Consider the following 21,690-nt stretch of genomic DNA (forward strand, 5'->3'; position numbering starts at 1 on the left):
TTGGGGGGCGGACACCGAGGAGGGGGAAGGATTTGGGGGCGGACCGGGGGGGGGGAGATTGGGAGCGGACGGACGGGGATGGCAGCTGCTGTTTCCGGTTCCGTTACCATGGCGGCCAAACTCCTCGGTCTGGCTCGGGCCGGCTTTCAGAGAACTTTCCGGAGCGCGGGTGAGGAGTGAGTGAGGGGGCGCAGGGTGAGGGACAGGCGGGCCTGACCGGACCCCCCCTGTCCCGCGGGTTGACCTTTCCGCCGTGTCCGGGCGGTTCATCGCGACAAGGTCAGAGTTTGGGTTGAAGGAGCTGGGGAGAGAGTGTGTTGCCGTGTCCTGGTACACGGACAATACACTGGATTGGGGGACGCTCCTTGGTGAGTTACTGCAGTGCCTCTTGGAAATGGTACCCACGGCTGTCACTGTTCCTCGGTGGTGGAGGGATTGAATATTTGTTTAATGGGTAGAAATCAAGCCGGCTGCTTTGTCCTGGATGGTGTTAAGCTTCTTGAGCGTTGTTAGAGCTGCACTCATCCAGGCAAGTAGAGAGTATTTCATCACACTCCTGACTTGTACCTTTGTAGATGGTGGTCAGGGCTTGGGGGCTCAGGAGGTGAGTTACCCACCCTACGATTTCTAGCCTTTGACCTGCCCTGGTAGCCACACTATTAATATGACAATAATCTTTATTAGGGGCACAAGTAGGCTTACATTAACACTGCAATGAAGTTACTGTGAAAATCCCCGAGTCGCCACATTCCGGCGCCTGTTCAGGTACACAGAGGGAGAATTCAGAATGTCCAATTCACCTAACATGCACATCTTTTGGGACATGTGGGAGGAAACTGGAGTGCCCGGAGGAAACCCACGCAGACACTGGGAGAAGGTGCAGACTCCGTACAGACAATGACCCAAGCCAGGAATCAAACCCAGGTTCCTGGCGCTGTGAAGCGACAGTGCTAACCAGGATGGAGTATGTGGCAATCAGGATTTTAGATTTTGTGAGTGTGACTATGTCAGGTTGTTGCTTGTCTAGTCTGTGAGACAATTCTCCCAATTTTGGCACAAGCCCTCTGTTGATAGTGTGGAGGACTTTGCAGGGTCATAGAATCATAGAATTTACAGTGCAGAAGGAGGCCATTTGGCCCATCGAGTCTGCACCAGCTCTTGGAAAGAGCACCCTACCCAAGTCCACACCTCCACCCTATCCCCATAACCCAGTAACCCCACCCAACACTAAGGGCAATTTTGGACACCAAGGGCAATTTAGCATGGCAATCCACCTAATATGCACATCCTTGGACTGTGGGATGAAACTGTAGCACCCGGAGGAAACCCACGCACACACGGGGAGAACGTGCAGACTCCACACACACAGTGACCCAAGCCGGGAATCGAACCTGGGACCCTGGAACTGTGAAGCAATTGTGCTAACCACTATGCTACCGGGTCGACAGGGCTGGGTGTGTGGCCATTTCCAGTGGCTGTCCAGACTTGATAAGGATAGCAGATTTCCTTTGGGATATTACAACTAGCTTTTAATTCCAAATATCTTTATGATTTTTGCTCCATTTGAAAAAATGCGAGTGATTAACTTAAAAACATCCAGGAATAACAGTGGGAAAGATGTGATTTTGGACGGCACAGTGGTTAGCGCTAGGGACCTGCGTTCAATTCCGTCCTTGGGTGGCTGTGTGGAGTTTGCATGCTCTCCCCATGTCCGCTTGGGTTTCCTCTGGGTACTCCGGTTTCCTTCCATAGTAAAAAGATGTGCAGGTTAGGTGGATTGACCATGCTAAAATTGCCCTTTCTTATCCAGCGATTCAAATCACTAGCTTTCGGAGCGCAGTTCCTTCCTCAGGTGAAAGCTAGTGATTTGAAATAAACCTGTTGGACTTTAACCTGGTGTTGTAAGACGTCTTACTGTGCCCACCTCAGTCCAACGCCGCCATCTCCACATCATATCCAAAGATAGGCAGGTTAGATGGGGTAATGGGACCATGGGGATAGGGTAGGGGAGTGAGCCTAGGTAGGGTGCTCTTTCAGAGGGTCAGTGCAGACCCAATGGGCCGACTGGTCTCTTTCTGCACTGTAGGAATTCGATGGTTCTATGAACTAAATTTATATTCCATCAGCTGCTCTGATTTGATTTGCACCCCTATCTCCAGAGGATTAGCCTGGTCCTTAGGATTACTGTGTAGGAAATAGAGAGTACAGGACTAACATGTTCTCAGAAAGGTAAAGGGCAGGACCTAATGGCCAGAGAACCCAGGATGTCAAGGAATGGACGGCATGGTAGCACAGTGGTTAGCACTGTTGCTTCACAGCACCAGGGATCCAGGTTTGATTCCCGGCTTGGGTCACTGTCTGTGCAGAGTCTGCATCCCCCCCCCCCGCCCCCCCGTGCGTGGGTTTCCTACAGGCACTCTGGCTTCCTCCCACAAGTCCTGAAAGACGTGCTTGATTGGTGAATTCTCCCTCAGTGTACCCGAACAGGTGCTGTAGTGTGGCGACTAGGGGATTTTCACAGTAACTTCATTGTAGTGTTAATGTAAACCTACTTGTGACACTGATTTTTTGGAACAATATGTAGATAATCCGACTAGAGAGGGGGCTACACTGGACCTAGTACTAGGGAACAAGCCCGGCCAGGTCATCAAAGTTGCAGTGGGAGAACATGTGGCGAACAGTGACCACAATTCCATAAGCTTTTGGATACTCATGGAAAAGGACGAGTGTTGTCCGAGGGTTAAGGTGCTAAATTGGGGGAAGGCAGAATTTAGAGGCTGTTTGGGAGAGGGTATTTGAGGGTAAATTCACATTTGGCATGTGGGAGTCTTTTAAGGAGCAGTTGATGGGACTGCAGGACAGGTATGTGCTGGTAAAAAGGAAGGATAGGAAAGGCAGGATTCGGGAACGATGGATGACCAGAGAAATTGAGAATCTTGGCAAAAAGAAAAAAGATGCATATGTGAGGTACAGGCAACTCAAAACAGATAAAGCACTTCGGAATACAAGGAAAGTAGAAAAGAGCTCAAGCAGGGAGTTCGGAGGGCAAAAAGGGGTCACAAAATGTCCTTGGCAGACAGGATTAAGGGGAATCCCAAGGCATTTTGTACGTATATTAGGAGCAAGAGGGTAGCTAGAGAAAGAGTTGGTCCACTCAAGGACAAAGGAGGGAAATTATGTGTAGAACCAGAGAAAGTAGGTGAGGTCCTTAATGAGTATTTTGCAGCGGTATTCACAAAGGAGTCGGACACGTTGATTGGCGGTATCTCGTTGTGTAAACACTTTAGAACAGGTCATTATTACGAGGGAGGAAGTGTTGGGTGTGTTAAAAAGCATTAAGGTAGACAAATCGCCAGGGCCAGATGGCATCTATCCCTGATTACTGAGGGAGACGAGAGATGAAATCGCTGGGCCTCCAGCAGAAATCTTTGTATCCTCATTGACCACAGGTGAGATCCCAGAGGATTGGAGGATAGCCAATGTTGTACAGTTATTTAAGAAGGGTTGCAAGGATTATCTGGGTAATTCTAGGCCAGTGAGAAGACGTCATAGATAGTGAAACTTTCATCATAGAATCATAGAATTTACAGTGCAGAAAAGTGTTGGAAAAGATTCTCCGAGATAGGATCTATGCACATTTGGAAGTGAATGGCCTTATTAACGACAGGCAGCATAGTTTTGTACGAGGGAGGTCATGTCTCACTAATTTGATTGAATATTTTGAGAAGGTGACAAAAATGATTTACAGGGAAGGGCTGTGGATGTTGTCTACATGGACTTTAGTAAAGCACTTGATAAGGTCCCTCATGGCAGGCTGGTGCAAAAGATTAGATCACATGGGGTCAGGGGTGAACAAGCTGGATGGATCCAGAACTGGCTTGGCCATAGAAGACAGGGTAGCAGTGGAAGGGTGTTTTTCCGAATGGAGGTCTGTAACTAGTGGTGTTCCGCAGGGATCAGTACTGGGACCACTGCTCTTTTTAATATATATAAATGACTTGGAAGAAAACATAACCGGTCTGTTAGCAAATTTGCGGATGACACTAAGATTGTAGGAGTTGCGGATAGTGATGAAGATTGTCAGAGAATACAACAGGATATAGATAGGCTGCAAAATTGGGCCGAGAAATGGCAGATGGAATTTAACCCGGACAAATGCGAGGTGATGCATTTTGGTAGATCCAATTCAGGTGGGAGCTATAAAATAAATGGTAGAACCATAAGGAGCATAGAGACACACACAGATCTGGGCGTGCAGGTCCACAGGTCCTTAAAAGTGGCAGCACAGGTGCAAATGGTGGTAAAGAAAGCATATGGCATGCTTGCCTTCATAGGACGGGGTATCGAGTATAAAAGCTCGAAAACTATGTTACAGTTATATAGAATGTTGGTTAGGCCACATTTGGAATACTGTGTCCAATTCTGGTCACCGCACTACCAGAACGACGTGGAGGCTTCGGAGAGAGCACAGAAAAGGTTTACCAGGATATTGTCTGGTATGGAGGGTATTAGCTATGAGGAGAGATTGAAAAAAATGGGATTGTTCTCCCTAGAGAGACGGAGGCTGAGGGGCGACCTGATAGAAGTTTTAAAATTATTAGGGGTATAGATAGGTTGAACAGTTGGAAGTTTTTTCCCAGGGTGGAAATGACAATTACAAGGGGGCACAAGTTCAAGGTGAGGGGGGGGGGGGGGGGAAGGTCCAGTGAAGATGTGCGGGGAAAGCTTCACAGAGGTTGGTGATGGCCTGGAATGCATGGCCAAGTGAGGTGGTTGAGGCAGATACGTTAGTGACCTTTAAGAGTTATCTGGATAGGCACATGAACAGATTGGATATGGAAGGATACAGGCGGTTGGTGTAGATGGGACACGTGATCGGCACAGGCTTGGAGGGCTGAAGGGCCTGTTCCTGTGCTGTATTCTTTGATAAAGATAATTGTTAAGATGACTATTATATACAGGATTGGGTAACAAAAACTAGAGGCTCATGGCAGATCCTGGGGGCTCAAAACAGTGAATGCACTAGAGGAGTATAGAGTGTGCAAGGGGGTACTTAAAAAAGAAATTATGAGAGTGAAGAAGGGGCATGAAAAAACACTGGTGGGGAAATAGAGGAAAATCCCAAGGTGTTTTATATTTAGGTCAAGAGGGTAACCAGGGAAAGACCAAAGTTGCAATCTGTGTGTGGAGCTGGAAAACAAAAGGTGAGGTTTTAAATGCGTTTTTTGCATTTGTGTTGATCATGGAGAAGGACGATGTTGGTATAGAAATCAGGGAGGTAATCTGTGATGTAATTGAACAGATCAGCATTAGGAGGGAGGATACATTAGTTGTTTTAATGTGCTTAAAAATGGATAAATCCCCAGGCCCAGACGAGATGTATCCCAGGCTGCTGTGGGAGGCATGGGAGATCATCTCAGGAGTTCTGACGTTAGTTTTCAAATCCTCTTGCTGCATGAGAGGTAACAGAGGACTGGAGGACAGCTAATAAACCATTATTCAAGAAGGGAAGTAGGGATAAAGCAGGTAATTACAGGCCAATGAATTTAACATCAGTGGAAGGGAAATTATTTTAAAATTCCTGAGAAACTGAATTAACCTCAATTTAGAGAGGCATGGATTAATCAGGGATAGTCAGCATGGCTTTGTCAAAGAGGAGATCGTGTCTAACAAATTTGATTGAATTTTATAAGGAGGTGACAAGGTTACAAGAAGGTGACGAGGTATGTCGATGAGGGCAATGCAGTTTATGTAGTCTACATGGACCTCATTAAGGCTTTTCACAAGACTCTGCATGGGAGACAGATCAAGAAGGGAAGAGTCCATGGGATCCAGGACAATATTGCAAATTAGATCCAAAATTGATTTAGCGGCAGGAGGCAGAGGGTGATCCTCAAACGTGCATCCTCAAAACATTAATGTGCCTCTTAGCTGATGGACTTACTATTTTTTTAGGTTTTCAGATTATAATTCAGATTCCATGAACTAGAATTTTAACCTTTCAGAATTACCATAGTTTTTCTTTATCAAACCATTATTGATTTAAGTCATGATATCTCCATAATATCTGGAAATCTCATCTATAATATGTCAGGTTATAGACAAAAATAGTTCACTGTTCTAAAAAGTTTTTGCTGTATTTGTACATTTAAGTTGTAAAACATAATGCTCTTGTGACTTCATTATAGCTCCTGGCCGCAGTGTTTTAGCATCACAGACTAGGTTTGAGGGAACTGTTTCTGAGACTCGACGTAAGTAATGTCAAGCTGTATTTTAGTTCGATGTTGATTTAATAATATACATTTATGATGCTTTTTTCCATCTGCCTACATTAATACTTTGAAAATGAAACTATCGATTATTTTTCTGTAATTGAAAGAGACAAAGACAGAAATTAGTAATGAACAGTGTGTCCGATAGGGAAGTGTGATGTGCTTAGTGTGTGGGTGAAGAGAGTTAGCGCGCTTCTCACTTTTATGTGCTAATGCGCTTCTCAGTGTCATCCCAAACCGCTGGCGAGCAGCAATGCAAGAAGAGAGCCAAATGTGCAAGTATCGCCCTGTAAGTGCAGAACCTCTCCATCAGCAAGTCCTCAGCTGTGCTTCTTCGTGGTGACACATGGAAACTCGGTCCCTCGTGGCCCCAGGCTGAAGCTTCTGAGGAGCTCGCAGGAGGTTTGGCCTCAGAAATATAGTGTTCAGGCCCACAGATACGTGGATACACCCGGTGCTTATGAACCAAACTCCTAGCTGTGGGCAAACAACCCCAATGTGTGAATACCTCAGGAGAGTTGAAGCCAAGAGAGAAAACTTTGATGAAAAAATCTGGTTTGGAGCTCAAAGTCAGACTAATGCCTAACTCTTGCTCCAATCTGGCAGCTCTCTTTTAAAAAAAAATATTTTTATTAGGCTATTTGCAAGTTTTTATAATAATAACAATAACGACATACACATGGTACAATAAATATTTCCACCCCCATCACAATCTTCACACACCCCAACCAAAAAACAACAATCCGTCCCTCTCTTCCACGCCCCCCCCCCCCCCCCCCCCTCCCCTCTGCATTTTAATTTTCCCCGAGAAAGTCGACGAACGGCTGCCACCTCCGGGTGAACCCTACCATTGACCCTCTTAAGGCAAACTTTATTTTCTCGAGAAGAGAAACCCAGCCATGTCACTAATCCAGGTCTCTACACGCGGGTCCCTCCACATTAATAAGATCCGTCCGGGCTACCAGGGAGGCAAAGGCCAAGACGTCGGCCTCTTTCGCCCCCTGCACTCCCGGCTCTTCCGACACTCCAAAGATCGCCACCTCCGGACTCGGCACCAGCTGTGTTTTTAGCACCGTGGACATTGCCTTAGTGAAACCCTGCCAAAACCCTCTAAGCTTCGGGCATGCCCAAAACATGTGGACATGAGTTGCCGGGCTTCCCGCACACCTGTCCTCTACCCCCATAAAAACTTGCTCATCCGGGCCACCATCATGTGTGCCCGGTGGACTACCTTGAATTGTATCAGGCTAAGCCTGGCACATGATGAGGATGTATTAACCTTGCTAAGGGCATCCGCCCACAGACCCGCCTCTTTCTCTCCTCCTAGCTCGTCCTCCCACTTGCCCTTAAGTTCCTCCACCGGAGTTCCCTCCGCATCCAAAAGTTCCTGGTAAATATCTGATACCTTCCCCTCTCCCACCCAGGTACTGGAAACTACTCTATCCTGTATCCCTCGTGGCGACAGCAGCGGGAAGGCCGGAACTTGCTTTCTCAAGAAGTCTTACACCTGCAAATATCTAAACCCATTCCCTGCTGGCAATTCAAATTTATCCTCCAAGGCTTTCAAGCTGGGGAAGCTCCCGTCTAGAAATAGATCACCCATCCTCCTAATTCCTGTCCTTTGCCATATCCGAAACGCACCATCCAGTCTACCCGGTACAAACCGATGATTATAATAAATCGGGGACCAAATCGATGCTCCCTTCACTCTCTTATATCGCCTCCACTGCCCCCAGATTCTCAGAGCCGGCACCACCACTGGACTTATGGAGTATCGAGGCCGGTCGGTGAGAATGGAAGAGGTGCCGATATCAGTGCTCCCAAACTTGTGTCTTTACATGACGCCGCCTCCATCTGCTCCCACACCGACCCCTCCCCCACCAACCACTTCCTAATCATGGCTATATTAGCCGCCCAGTAGTAATTGCAAAAGTTTGTCAACGCCACCTCACCCTACCCCGACTGCGCTCCAGCAACACTCTTCATTCGCGGGGTTTTACCCGCCCACACAAAAGCCCGCAATAACCTTATTCACCCGCTTGAAAAAGGCCCTTGGGATGAAGATGGGGAGGCACTGAAAGACAAACAGAAGTCTGGTGAGGACCGTCATTTTGACAGTCTGTACCCTCCCCACCAGTGATAGCGGGAGCATGTCCCATCTCTTAAAAGTCCTCTTTCATTTGATCTACGAGCCGGGATAGGTTTAACGTGCAGTGCCTCCCATTCCCAGGCCACCTGGATTTCCAGATACCGAAAGCTCCTTCCTACCATTCAAAACGGCAGCTCTCCCAGTCTCTTCTCCTGCCCTCTTACCTGGATCACGAACATCTCACTTTTCCTCATGTTCAATTTAAACCCCGAAAAATTACCAAATGCTCCAAGGATCCGCATAACTTCCCCGATCCCCTCCAACGGGTCAGAAATATATAAGATTCCCCCCCCCCCAAACGGGTCTGAAATATATAAGATCTCCCCCCCCGCGAACCAGCCCTTTCCAGTTCCTAGAGACTCTTAACGCCATGGCCAATGGCTCTATGACCAGAGCAAACAGTAACGGGGAGTACCCTTGCCTCATCCCTCGGTGTAGTTTAAAATACCCCGACGTCAGCCGGTTTGTATGCGCACTCGCTACTGGTGCCTGATAGAGCAACCGCACCCAGTCAATAAAGCCCTCACCAAACCCAAACCTTCCCAGCGCCTGCCACAGGTAATCCCACTCCACGTGATCAAAAGCCTTCTCCGCATCCATCGCTACCACCACTTCCATCTCCCCTCCTGCGGGCATCATAATAACATTTAAAAGCCTTCGAACATTGGCCTTGAGTTGCCTTCCCTTGACAAATGTCGTCTGGTCTTCCCCTATCACCCCCGGGACACAATCCTGTGCGACATTGTTGGAGGGGGGGAGGGAGGACGCTCTTCTCTCTTGCTTCATTAAATGTCCTCACCAGTAGTGGGCTCAATAACTCTGAAAACGTCTTATAGAATTCCACCGGGTAGCCGTCCGGCCCCGGAGCCTTGCCCGACTGCATGCACTCCAGCCCCTCAATTCTTTCTTCAATTTCAATTGGGGCTCCCATCCCTTCCACCAGATCCTCATCCACCCTTGGGAGCCTCAACTGACCCCAAAACTGTCTCATCCCCTCCACCCCCACCAGGGGTTCCGACTCATAATTTGCTGTAAAAGTCCTTAAACACCTCATTCACCCCCACTGGGTCCAAGACCGTATTCCCACTTCTACTCTTCACTCTCCCTATCTCCCTGGCCGCCTCACATTTTCTGAGCTGGTGCGCTAACATTCTGCTTGCCTTTTCCCCATACTCCTAGATCGCCCCCCTTGTCTTCCTCAGCTGTTCCACCGCTTTCCCTGTAGTCAACAGCCCAAACGCCGCCTGTAACCTACGCCGCTCGCTCAGCAGCCCCGCGTCCGGGGCCTCCGAGTATCTCCTGTCCTCCTGAGGTATCTCCTCAACTAACCTATCCCTCTCAGCTCGTTCCGCCTTTTCTCTGTGGGCCCGTATCGAGATTAATTCCCCTCTGACCACTGCCTTCAAAGCTTCCCAAACCATTGCTGCAGAGACCTCCCCCGTATCATTTATTTCCAGGTAGTTCTGGATGGACTTGTTCACCCGCCCACAGATCGCTTTGTCCGCTAACAACCCCACATCCAGCCTCCATAGCGGGTGTTGTCCATCTCCATTCTAATCCGTAGATCCACCCAATGTGGGGCATGATCCGATACCGTGATTGCCTAGCACTCAGTATCCACCACCCCCCCGGTATTAGAGCCCTGCTCAGAACAAAAACGTCAATGCGAGAGTATACCTTGCGGACATGGGAGAAAAACGAAAACTCCTTTGCCCTTGGCCGTGCAAACGTCCATGGGTCTACTCCCCCCATCTGTTCCATAAATCCCTTCAATTAGGGCAGCACGGTAACATAGTGGTTAGCACAATTGCTTTACAGCTCCAGGGTCCCAGGTTCGATTCCCGGCTGGGTCACTGTCTGTGTGGAGTCTGCACGTTCTCCCCGTGTGTGCGTGGGTTTCCTCCGGGTGCTCCGGTTTCCCCCCACAGTCCAAAGCTGTGCAGGTTAGGTGGATTGGCCATGCTAAATTGCCCTTAGTGTTGGTTGAATGGGGTTACTGGGTTCTGGGAAATAGGGTAGTGTGGGCTTGGGTAGGGTGCTCTTTCCAAGAGCCGCAGACTCGAAGGGCCGAATGGCCTCCTTCTGCACTGTAAATTCTATGAAATCTAATTCCTTTGCCGCAGCTGGCATCCTCCCTGTCCTAGATTTTGACAGGTCCAATTCCGGATCAATGACTGTATTAAAATCTCCCCCCATAATGAAGTTCCCCCCATAATGAAGTTATGTGACTCTAAGTCTGGGATCTAACTTAACACCCGCCTCATAAATTCCACATCGTCCCAATTTGGAGCATATATGTTCACGAGTACCACACGCACCCCCTCCAGCTTTCCACTACCATTATGTACCTACCCCCCATGTCTGACCCGATTCCCCCTGCCCCGAATGCCACTCGTTTATTGATCAAGATCGCTACCCCCCTGGTCTTTGAGTACAGCCCTGAGTGGAATATTTGGCCAACCCACCCCTTTCACAGTCTAGTCTGGTCTATAACCTTTAGGTGTGTCTCTTGTAATATTGCCACGTCCGCCTTCAGCCCCCTCAAATGCGCAAACACGTGAGCCCTCTTGACCGGCCCATTCAACCCTCTAACGTTCCATGTAATCAATCTGGTCGGGGGCTACACCTCCCCCCTCCACCCGCCGACTAGCCATCGCCCTTTTTAGGCCAGCCTTCAACTTGCGCCCCCGGCTTCCTCGAGCCCCCCCCCCCCCCCCCCCCCTCAGGCATTCGCCGTCCCCTACCTCCCTATTGTCCCCTAGTGACAGTTCCTCCCCTGTCAGCAAAGCAGCTCCCCCACCGGTAACAGCACTAGAAATCCAACCCCCCATATCAAACTCCAGCTGAACACCTGCTCGCCCCCAACTGTGCTTCCATGAGTCAGCTGATTAGGCTGAGTTGATAGCTCCCACTCATGGCACCAAACAGTCTGTCTCCCCATTGTTCTCTCCCCCCACTTGGACAAACATATTCAAAGCGTCAGATTCCCCAGCAAACAAACATCTGAAAAAACAGCCACAGAAAAAAACAACCCCAGGAACAACCCCTTCAACCAGCTCCCAGTAAGACAAAGTTAACTTTAGCCATCAAAACAGCCCCTTATTGCACATAACACTACTTATTCAAACCAGCACAAATGTGATTTTCAACAAATCGCCACTACAGTACTCACCAAGCATTCAGTGTCTTTTAGTTCACCTCCAGTCTTTTTTCCTTGATGAAAGTCCATACATTGTCTGGTGTTTCGAAGTAAAATTCCCGTTCCTCATGTGTGACCCACAGACGGGCTGGGTACAACATCCCGAACTTCACCCCCTTCTTAAAGAGGGCCGTTTTTGCCCGATTAAACCCAGCTCGTGTCTTGGCCAAATCCGCGCCCATGCCCTGATAAATGCGCAGCTCACAATTCTACCACTTGCTGCTCCGTTCTTGGCCCACCGCAGAACGTGTTCCTTGTCCAGGAATCGGTGTAAACGTACCACCATCGCCCTCGGCGGCTCGTTCGCTCGGAACTTCTTTGAGAGGGCTCTGTGCGCTCCATCCACTTCCAGGGGCCGAGGGAACACCTCAGCCACGATCAACTTCTCCAGCATGTTCGGCACATAGGCCCTCGCATGCAATCCCTCACTGCCTTCAGGGAGGCCGACGATTCTCAGATTCTGCCTCCTGGACCTGTTCTCCAGGTCCTCCAGCTTCTCCTGCAATCTTTTCTGTCGGTCATTCATCATCTCCACCTTGGTCTCCAGCACAGTTATATATTCCTCGTGCTTGGACATCTTTTTCTCCACCTCCTGGATCGCACGTCCGTAGGTTTCTTGATTCTGCACCACCTGATCAATCGAAGACTTGATCGGGTCCAGCGTGTCCTTCTTAAGCTTGGCGAAGCAATCTTCAAGAAACTTCACCAGCTGCTCCGTTGACCACTGTGCCGTCTCCCCGCGACCCTGCTGCTCCGCTATGCTTTCCCGCGTTGCCAGCTCTGCTCACGTCTTCCTTGTAGGGCTTTGTCTTCTCACGCGGCCACATCTGGTCCAATTCTCCATACACTGGAGGGGGATTTCTCCTTACTGTCTCACTCTTCACTGATTTATCCAATAAAATCCAGAAAAAAACGGGGAAAAGATCCAAAAGTCCGTCACAGACGGGAGCTATCAAATGTGCGACCTATTCCTCCATGGCTGCCACCGGAAGCCCAATCTGGCAACTCTTGCACTGTAACAAAAATCAAAACCTCAAAAAAACTTAACTCCGTCAAGATATCATTCCAGGGGGTGACGATGCATTCTGTCCCGGCGACACCCACCTGTTATAGAAGGCCTTTGGCATCCTGGTTGACACCGCATGCTTCATCTCCTGAGCCACCCGGCCGCGAACATAGCTGCGAAAGAGGGACAGACAGCCGGTCAGATGTCTCGCTTGATTGCCTGCTGCCTGGACCTATTAATGGCCACCTTGACCAGGTCCAGGAGTTTAATCTCCCACACACCCAGTACCTCAGCTATTCTGTAATTATGCTCTTTCAATAATAAAACAAAAATCGATAAACATGATGACAGACAGTGACCGTGTCTCGTGGGGCATTGTAACTAAAAGCAAAACATGAAATGAAATGTCTCTAATCAAGCCAAAATATTGTTCCCGGGATTTTTCTGTATCCCAGACTCTGTAAGCCCCATCGGTCATTGAAGGTCTGCAGCATGCCGGAGGACACCGCATGCTCCCTCACCAAGGTCAATTGGCTGTGAACATAGCTGTGGTAGAGAGGCAGAAAGTTGGGTTGGATGACCTCCTCAACCGTCTGCTACCTGGAACTGTCAATGACCAATTTGGCCAGGCCCAGATGGTGGCCTATAATGAGTTCCAATCCATTTGCACCAAAAAGCAATAAATAAAACCAAAACGAGAAGGGATTATAGCCCATGGTGAGGCACTGAAACAAAAATCAAAATTTTAAAGGAAACGTTTATCAAACCAAAATGTTGTTCTCCGGGGTATGAAGCACTCCAGCACCACCCGGGTCCCCTATTTTTGCTCTTTTAATAAAACAATATTCAATAAATTAAACAAAAATTGCGAGGGCGACAGCCCCTAATACTGCACTGTCGCTAAAATGGAACGTCAAAAGGCAACTTAACGAATTAAATGAAAATTTAATGGGGTGATGATGCACCCCGGCTTCTGTGGTGCTCATTGATGATGCAAGGTCTGAAGCGTGCCATGGCTCCCTCTCCAAGGCCACCCAGCCGCAAATGTGGATGGGGCGGAGGGGGGTGTGGGTGCGGGGGTGGGGGTGGGGGGAGGAGGAGATCCCTCGGGAGGGGGGGGGGAGGAGATCCCTCGGGAGGTGGGGACCAGCCCTGCTTGCAGTCCCAGTCCTGTCCACTGCAGAGTCTAAAGAGCTGCTGGTCAATCAGACTGACCTGAATGTCTTCCTAACACAGGGGCTAAAGTCCTGCCTCCAGCCAATTATCACTTGCTGGAGGTTAAATGGCTGCCGGCCAGACAGGCAGTATTGGTGTGATGTGTTCCCCACTTACTCTTCAGATGTTGGGAAGGGAAACTCTGCCATCCTAGTCCTGATCATTGTCTTGTAGATGATGGACAGGCTTTGGGGAGTCAGGAGGTGAATGAAGCAATGCAGAATACTCTGCCCCTGACTTTTACAAGTAGTTACACCATTTATTAATGCGTAGATCATTTATAAAACTTTCAAATCTGTTTATATTAACATTCTCTGCAAAAGCTTTCCGAACAGGGGACAATATGGTCAAAAATGGATAAATGAAATTTGCTTAGCAATGCTGCATTTTACCTTCCAGCTACTGTCCCACCAAGGAATGAACTACAGCACAACCAGCTATCTGCATTTGGTGAATATGTTGCTGAGATTCTTCCCAAATACATCCAGCAGGTGCAGGTAAGGATGTCAGCAATTTGGCTGATACTTTGACTTAAGTTGGGTTGCTGAGTTTGATACATTAGTCAAATATCTATATTTGGGTGGCCAGGTATTGGGTTGGTGAATCTGAAATTAGGCTTTTCATTGGTTATCTCTTCCCTTGTCACTTGGCCTAATAAATGCTTTTCTGGAACCTGTATTAGGATCTAGTACTGTGCCATTAATAAAATGATTATTAAATAGACGGAAACCATCACCTAAAATAACAGGCGGGGTGCTTCATCCAAGCAACTTTTTCTCAGATAGCAAATATCAAATGTGGAAATCCGCACAATAGTTTGTTTTTAATTCCTTTTTTGTTTTCTGCGATGCCAGCATAAATAATCGTAAAAGCAACAGTGATAAAATGAAACAGAAAAAGAATTTTGACCATAAAATTGTTTTGCTTCCATTAGTATATTCTAAATTGCTGTTATTATTTTGATCAACATCTATGTCACTACATCACGTGTGTTTGATCATCTTTGCCTTATCTCTGTTAAACAGGTGACATGTTTCAATGAGTTGGAAATGTTTATCCATCCAGATGGCATAATCCCAGTGCTGACATTTCTGCGGGATCACACCAATGCCCAATTCAAATCTCTTGCAGATGAGACTGCAGTGGATATCCCTTCCCGTCAGTTTCGATTTGAGGTAATAGAGGAAGAGGCCAGGAAGAGTGAAATAGTGCGATTTTATAATTGTTATAAAATATTACATTTATCGCAGCTTTAAAAATCTGCAAATCTTTAGTAACAATTTGAAATTAGTTGCAAATACTAAATGTTAGATGTTTGATGAGGACTCGTCTACTGAGGTAGTATGGGCTGAGGTTAGAAACAGGAAAAGAGAGGTCACCCTGTTAGGGGTTTTCTATAGGCCTCCGAAAAGTTCCAGAGATGTAGAGGAAAGGATTGCAAAGATGATTCTGGATAGGAGCGAAAGCAACAGGGTAGTTGTTATGGGGGACTTTAACTTTCCAAATATTGACTGGAAACGCTATAGTTCGAGTACTTTAGATGGGTCCGTTTTTGTCCAATGTGTGCAGGAGGGTTTCCTAACACAGTATGTAGATAGGCCAACGAGAGGCGAGGCCATATTGGATTTGGTACTGGGTAATGAACCAGGACAGGTGTTAGATTTGGAGGTAGGTGAGCACTTTGGTGATAGTGACCACAATTCGATTACATTTACTTTAGTGATGGAAAGGGATAGGAGCAGGGCAAGAGTTATATCTGGGGGAAAGGCAACTATGATGCAATGAGGCAAGACTTAGGATGCATCGGATGGAGAGGAAAACTGCAGGGGATGGGCACAATGGAAATGTGGAGCTTGTTCAAGGAACAGCTACTGCGTGTCCTTGATAAGTATGTACCTGTCAGGCAGGGAGGAAGTGGTCGAGCGAGGGAACTGTGGTTTACTAAAGCAGACGATACACTTGTCAAGAGGAAGAAGGAGGCTTATGTAAAGATGAGACGTGAAGGTTCAGTTAGGGTGCTCGAGAGTTACAAGTTAGCTAGGAAGGACCTAAAGAGAGAGCTAAGAAGAGCCAGGAGGGGACATGAGAAGTCTTTGGCAGGTAGGATCAAGGATAACCCTAAAGCTTTCTATAGATATGTCAGGAATAAAAAAATGACTAGGGTAAGAGTAGGGCCAGTCAAGGACAGTAGTGTGAAGTTGTGCTTGGAGTCCGAGGAGATAGGAGAGGTGCTAAATGAATATTTTTCGTCAGTGTTCACACAGGAAAAAGACAATGTTGTTGAGGAGAATACTGAGATTCAGGCTACTAGAATAGAAGGGCTTGAGGTTCATAAGGAGGAGGTGTTAGCAATTCTGGAAAGTGTGAAAATAGATAAGTCCCCTGGGCTGGATGGGATTTATCCTAGGATTCTCTGGGAAGCTAGGGAAGAGATTGCTGAGCCTTTGGCTTTGATCTTTAAGTTATCTTTGTCTACAGGAATAGTGCCAGAAGACTGGATGATAGGAAATGTTGTCCCCTTGTTCAAGAAGGGGAGTACAGACAACCCCGGTAACTATAGACCAGTGAGCCTTACTTCTGTTGTGGGCAAAATCTTGGAAAGGTTTATAAGAGATAGGATGTATAATCATCTGGAAAGGAATAATTTGATTAGAGATAGTCAACATGGTTTTGTGAAGGGTAGGTCATGCCTCACAAACCTTATAGAGTTCTTTGAGAAGGTGACCAAACAGGTGGATGAGGGTAAAGCAGTTGATGTGGTGTATATGGATTTCAGTAAAGCGTTTGATAAGGTTCCCCACGGTAGGCTATTGCAGAAAATACGGAGGCATGGGATTCAGGGTGATTTAGCAGTTTGGATCAGAAATTGGCTAGCTGGAAGAAGACAAAGGGTGGTGGTTGATGGGAAATGTTCAGACTAGAGTCTAGTTACTAGTGGTGTACCACAAGGATCTGTTTTGGGGCCACTGCTGTTTGTCATTTTTATAAATGACCTAGAGGAGGGCGTAGAAGGATGGGTGAGTAAATTTGCAGATGATACTAAAGTCGGTGGAGTTGTGGACAGTGCGGAAGGATGTTACAAGTTATAGAGGGACATAGATAAGCTGCAGTGCTGGGCTGAGAGGTGGCAAATTGAGTTTAATGCAGAAAAGTGTGAGGTGATTCATTTTGGAAGGAAAAACAGGAAGACAGAGTACTGGGCTGATGGTAAGATTCTTGGCAGTGTGGATGAGCAGAGAGATCTCGGTGTCCATGTACATAGATCCCTGAAAGTTGCCACCCAGGTTGAGAGGGTTGTTAAAAAGGCGTACGGTGTGTTAGCTTTTATTGGTAGAGGGATTGAGTTTCGGAGCCATGAGGTCACGTTGCAGCTGTACAAAACTCTGGTGCGGCCGCATTTGGAGTATTGCGTGCAATTCTGGTCGCCGCATTATAGGAAGGATGTGGAAGCATTGGAAAGGGTGCAGAGGAGATTTACCAGAATGTTGCCTGGTATGGAGGGAAGATCTTATGAGGATAGGCTGAGGGACTTGAGGATGTTTTCGTTAGCGAGAAGAAGGTTAAGAGGTGACTTAATTGAGGCATACAAGATGATCAGAGAATTGGATATGGTGGACAGTGAGAGCCCTTTTCCTCGGATGGTGATGTCTAGCACAAGGAGACATAGCTTTAAATTGAGGGGAGATAGATATAAGACAGATGTCAGTGGTAGGTTCTTTACTCAGAGAGTAGTAAGGGCGTGGAATGCCCTGCCTGCAACAGTAGTGGACTCGCCAACACTAAGGGCATTCAAATGGTCATTGGATAGACATATGGACGATAAGGGAATAGTGTAGATGGGCTTTAGAGTGGTTTCACAGGTCAGCGCAACATCGAGGGCCGAAGGGCCTGTACTGCGCTGTAATGTTCTATGTTATGGGGAAGAATTATTTCCTGTTTTGGAGTGCAATTTTGATGCAGCAGTAATATATTTGTTAAAAGATAATGATGGCAAATTCATCAAGCTTCTAAGTCTTAAAATCTCTCACCCCCATTTCAAACAAGAGGGTGAAAGCAGCTCAATTTGGCATAATGATTTTTCCATGTACATAAGAACTAGAAGCAGGAGTAGGCCATATGGCCCCTAGAGCCTGCTCCACCATTCAGTGAGATCATGGCTGATCTTTTGTGGACTCAGCTCCACTTTCCGGCCCGAACACCATAACCCTTAATCCCTTTATTCTTCAAAAAACTATCTATCTTTATCTTAAAAACATCTACTGCTTCACTGGGCAAGGAATTCCATAGGTTCACAACCCTTTGGGTGAAGAAGTTCCTCCTAAACTCAGTCCTAAATCTACTTCCCCTTATTTTGAGGCTATGCCCCCTAGTTCTGCTTTCACCCGCCAGTGGAAACAACATGTACAGTCTCTTCCTGTTTGTGCTGGAAGACAAAGTGGAAGATTATTGGATTGCTAACCAGAATGCTGATAGAATGCTTGGTGGTACAGAACTTGATCATTCATCAGGACAGATGCAAGAATGTCAAACAGATTTAATTTTATGATCTTTTCTTTTACCTTTCCAAACAGATTGTATATAACCTGCTTTCACTGCAGTTTAACTCTCGTATTCGCGTGAAGACTTACACTGATGAGTTGACACCACTGGATTCCTTGGTACCTGTATTTAAGGCTGCAAACTGGTATGAGAGAGAGGTGAGTTGAAGCAATTGGGTGGAATGTTATAACAAGTCTATTATTACCAGTTAGTCTCCAAGGAATCCAAGACCAAGTGTGGTCTTCAGGGTTGGAGAGCCGAAAATAATTAAACCAACGGCAACGGAGTATTCAGTGTGGTAGGCCAGAGATTGTAGATAGAATGGGATGGACAGGGAATTACAAAGTACACTGGTGCATATGCAACAAAATGTTAGCAAAAGCAGTTTATGTTCGGTAAATTTAACTCTATTTTAAAAGCAGACATTGAGTCTGCTTATGAGCCGGATTCGAGGTGGAAGGGAAAATTGCAAAGAACGATTTGCTGTTACATTTGGGGCTCTTCACCGTTTCTGACAAAGGGTTCTACCCAATATACTAACTTGCATTTTTGGATGTTCAATGAATTAGATGTAGCGACTAGGGTGATGGAGCTATTTTTATGCTGTTGGACTTGTGGACTCCCAACAGGCCAGAGGCGTATCGTGGCAATAGATAAATGTTTGGAGCTTTATTTTGAGGTTTGGGGATAGCTGGCGTGAGTCCAGGGTTGAGTCGATGTTTGTTGTCTGTAGATGGCTTGATGAGGAAAATCACCTCATTCGTGTTTCCTGAGCTTTCCCTATTGAAATCAAGAATGTGGGACTTCCACAAATAGTCACACTGATTATTGGGTGCTATAAGGGACTTAATTCCCCAAATTATCCATGTGGTGAACAGTAATGTGATTTGAAACTATTGTACTTTGCTTTATAATCACATGAAATCTAGCATGTTATGTATTATTTCACAGTTTCATTTATTTCTGTCTTGGCACTTCTAAGACTAGATTTTTCTTACCCCTCTTACAATTGATCATTCAATAATTTGTATAAATTTTAAAACAAAAATTGTAATATCTTGCACAATCACTGGTTGATGGGTGTACAAGCATTTTGGTGATTTTTACTTAAACCTTAGAGATGTCAATCTTTTTAATTTTGAGTTCTCGAGGAAGGCTGGGATGTTACTTTGTATTTCTGTTTCTTCCAGATTTGGGATATGTTTGGTGTATTTTTTGCTGACCATCCAGATCTAAGACGAATCCTCACAGACTATGGGTTTGAAGGCCATCCTTTTCGCAAAGACTTTCCACTCTCTGGCTATGTAGAGGTAAAAAAAAATTATCTTCTCTCAATGCTGTGCATCTATTTATTTTCCTAATTTAGAGTACCCAATTCATTTTTTCCAATTAACGGGCAATTTAGTGTGGCCAATCCACCTACCCTGCGCATCTTTGGGTTGTGGGGTCAAACCCACGCAAACACGGGGAGAATGTGCAAACTCCACACGGACAGTGATCCAGAGCCGGGATCGAACCTGGGATCTCGGCGCCGTGAGGCAGCAACGCTAACCACTGTACCACCGTGCTGCCCTAATGCTGTACATCTATTAAGTGTTTTTTTTAAATTTTCTTGGTGCCCTGCTCTCCCACTCACCACCACCGCCAAGCCTCCCAAGTCAACATTGTCAATTTTGGAGTGGAAACCCCTTCTAACAAAAGGGCATCAGCTATTGGCACATTTGCTTGAAATAATTGTAAATATAATCCTGGAGTTGAATGTCTCACACCATGAAGTATTATATCCATGGCCATATCTTTGGCTAACTATTTCTTTTCCTTCCAGGTACGTTATGATGATGAGGTCAAACGCGTTGTAGCTGAGCCAGTCCAACTTGCCCAAGAATTCCGCAAGTTTGACCTCAACAGTCCATGGGAAACTTTCCCAGCACACCGTGAGCCAACTGATCTGCCCAAACTTGAGGAAGGAGAGAAAAAGCCCGAGACTAAATGAAGAGGCAGCTGAACCTTTTGGGAAAATCTTGACTAATGTCAATTTTGATGCGGACCTAAAGTAGCTATTTCTGTGTAACCAAATGGCTTGTGTGAAACGTATGTAAATAAATTACAGTTATAAGATTATTTTTTTATTGCAATTTTAATTGTTGTGACTGTCTCGCCTGAGGTTAAATTACCACCAGCCAGCAACCTATGGTCATCTGGAACTTTATTTTTAATTGTTGGCGAGGTATTGAGAGAACCCTCCTGCCTCTCTGCATGCTGCCATGGAGTTGCGTTTTTCCATATCTTTACTCTAGATATTCTTGAGTACAGCATCTCAGGCCACTGTCATTAAGCAAGCTCTCGTTCCCTATAAACTGATGTGTATTGAACTGTCGATAGGGGAATTGGATAAATATTTGGAAGGCAAAAATTAAAACATACGGAGAAATGGCCAGAAAAATGGAACTAGATGGCCAACTGTTTGTTTTGGAGAGTCAGCACTGACGTAATGAGCAAAATGGCTTCCCATGAATGCGGTAAAACAGGTTGCCAATTGGCGATTGCCCATTCTGTTACCGCCCAATTCTACCACCAGATATCTCTCGCTCACTGATGGCTTCAGATGTACTGCCCAATATATATGAAACAAACCAACCAATGAAATCCAACTTTGTATGTCTCACACAAAGAAAATTGACAAAACTAACATAAAACCACCAAGATACTTGTATTTAATTGAATTATTTAGCCTCTGCTTTGGGCATTTGGACAGACACAAGCCCTTCACCCTAATTGTTATTGTTTTGACAACCCATGCTACCTTCTAACTTTTCAGGTCCCATTCAACTTGTAGCCTTCAGTGTAAAACTGAGCTGTAGACTGAAGCCTGCAGATCGTACCATCTAATACCTATTTTCTTATGTCCGATGGAACTGAAATGGATTGGTTTTTATAACTAGCAGCCAGTTTCAGCTCTGACTGCCAGATAGAAAATTAACCACTTAACTTCCTCACAAAAGAAACAGGCTAATGTAATGTTGCATAATGCATAAAAATGCTTTATTTTTGTTCACGGTTGTGGGATCTGAAGTCTCTGCACAATGTTGCACAGGGACGGGGGTTGGCATGGGGGGGGGTTAGCACTGCTGCCTCATTACCAGGGACCCGGGTTCAATTCCGGCCTTGGGTGACTGTGTGGAGTTGAATGTTCTCCCAGTGTCTGCGTGGGTCCCAGGGGTGTAGATCAATTGGAGAATCTCGGTCTGTTTTCCTTGGGGAAGATGAGGCTCAGAGGAGATTTGATAGCGCCATTAGAAAATCGCGAGGG

At 46.4% G+C, this 21,690-nt stretch overlaps 1 protein-coding gene across 1 annotated transcript; it reads left to right on the top strand.

The window, feature by feature from the left end:
- Nucleotides 1-49: 49 nt before the first annotated feature.
- ndufs3 (NADH:ubiquinone oxidoreductase core subunit S3) lies at nucleotides 50-20,501 on the top strand. The gene is made up of 7 exons (XM_072466596.1): nucleotides 50-169; nucleotides 6,189-6,251; nucleotides 14,241-14,338; nucleotides 14,867-15,016; nucleotides 18,413-18,538; nucleotides 19,571-19,690; nucleotides 20,206-20,501. The coding sequence occupies exons 1-7, from the start codon at nucleotides 79-81 to the stop codon at nucleotides 20,371-20,373; spliced, it is 816 nt and encodes a 271-aa protein (XP_072322697.1). The 5' UTR covers nucleotides 50-78; the 3' UTR covers nucleotides 20,374-20,501.
- The last annotated feature ends 1,189 nt before the right edge of the window (nucleotides 20,502-21,690 follow it).

This window comes from Scyliorhinus torazame, chromosome 10 (genome assembly GCF_047496885.1).
Source record: "Scyliorhinus torazame isolate Kashiwa2021f chromosome 10, sScyTor2.1, whole genome shotgun sequence".
Classification (NCBI taxonomy): domain Eukaryota; kingdom Metazoa; phylum Chordata; class Chondrichthyes; order Carcharhiniformes; family Scyliorhinidae; genus Scyliorhinus; species Scyliorhinus torazame.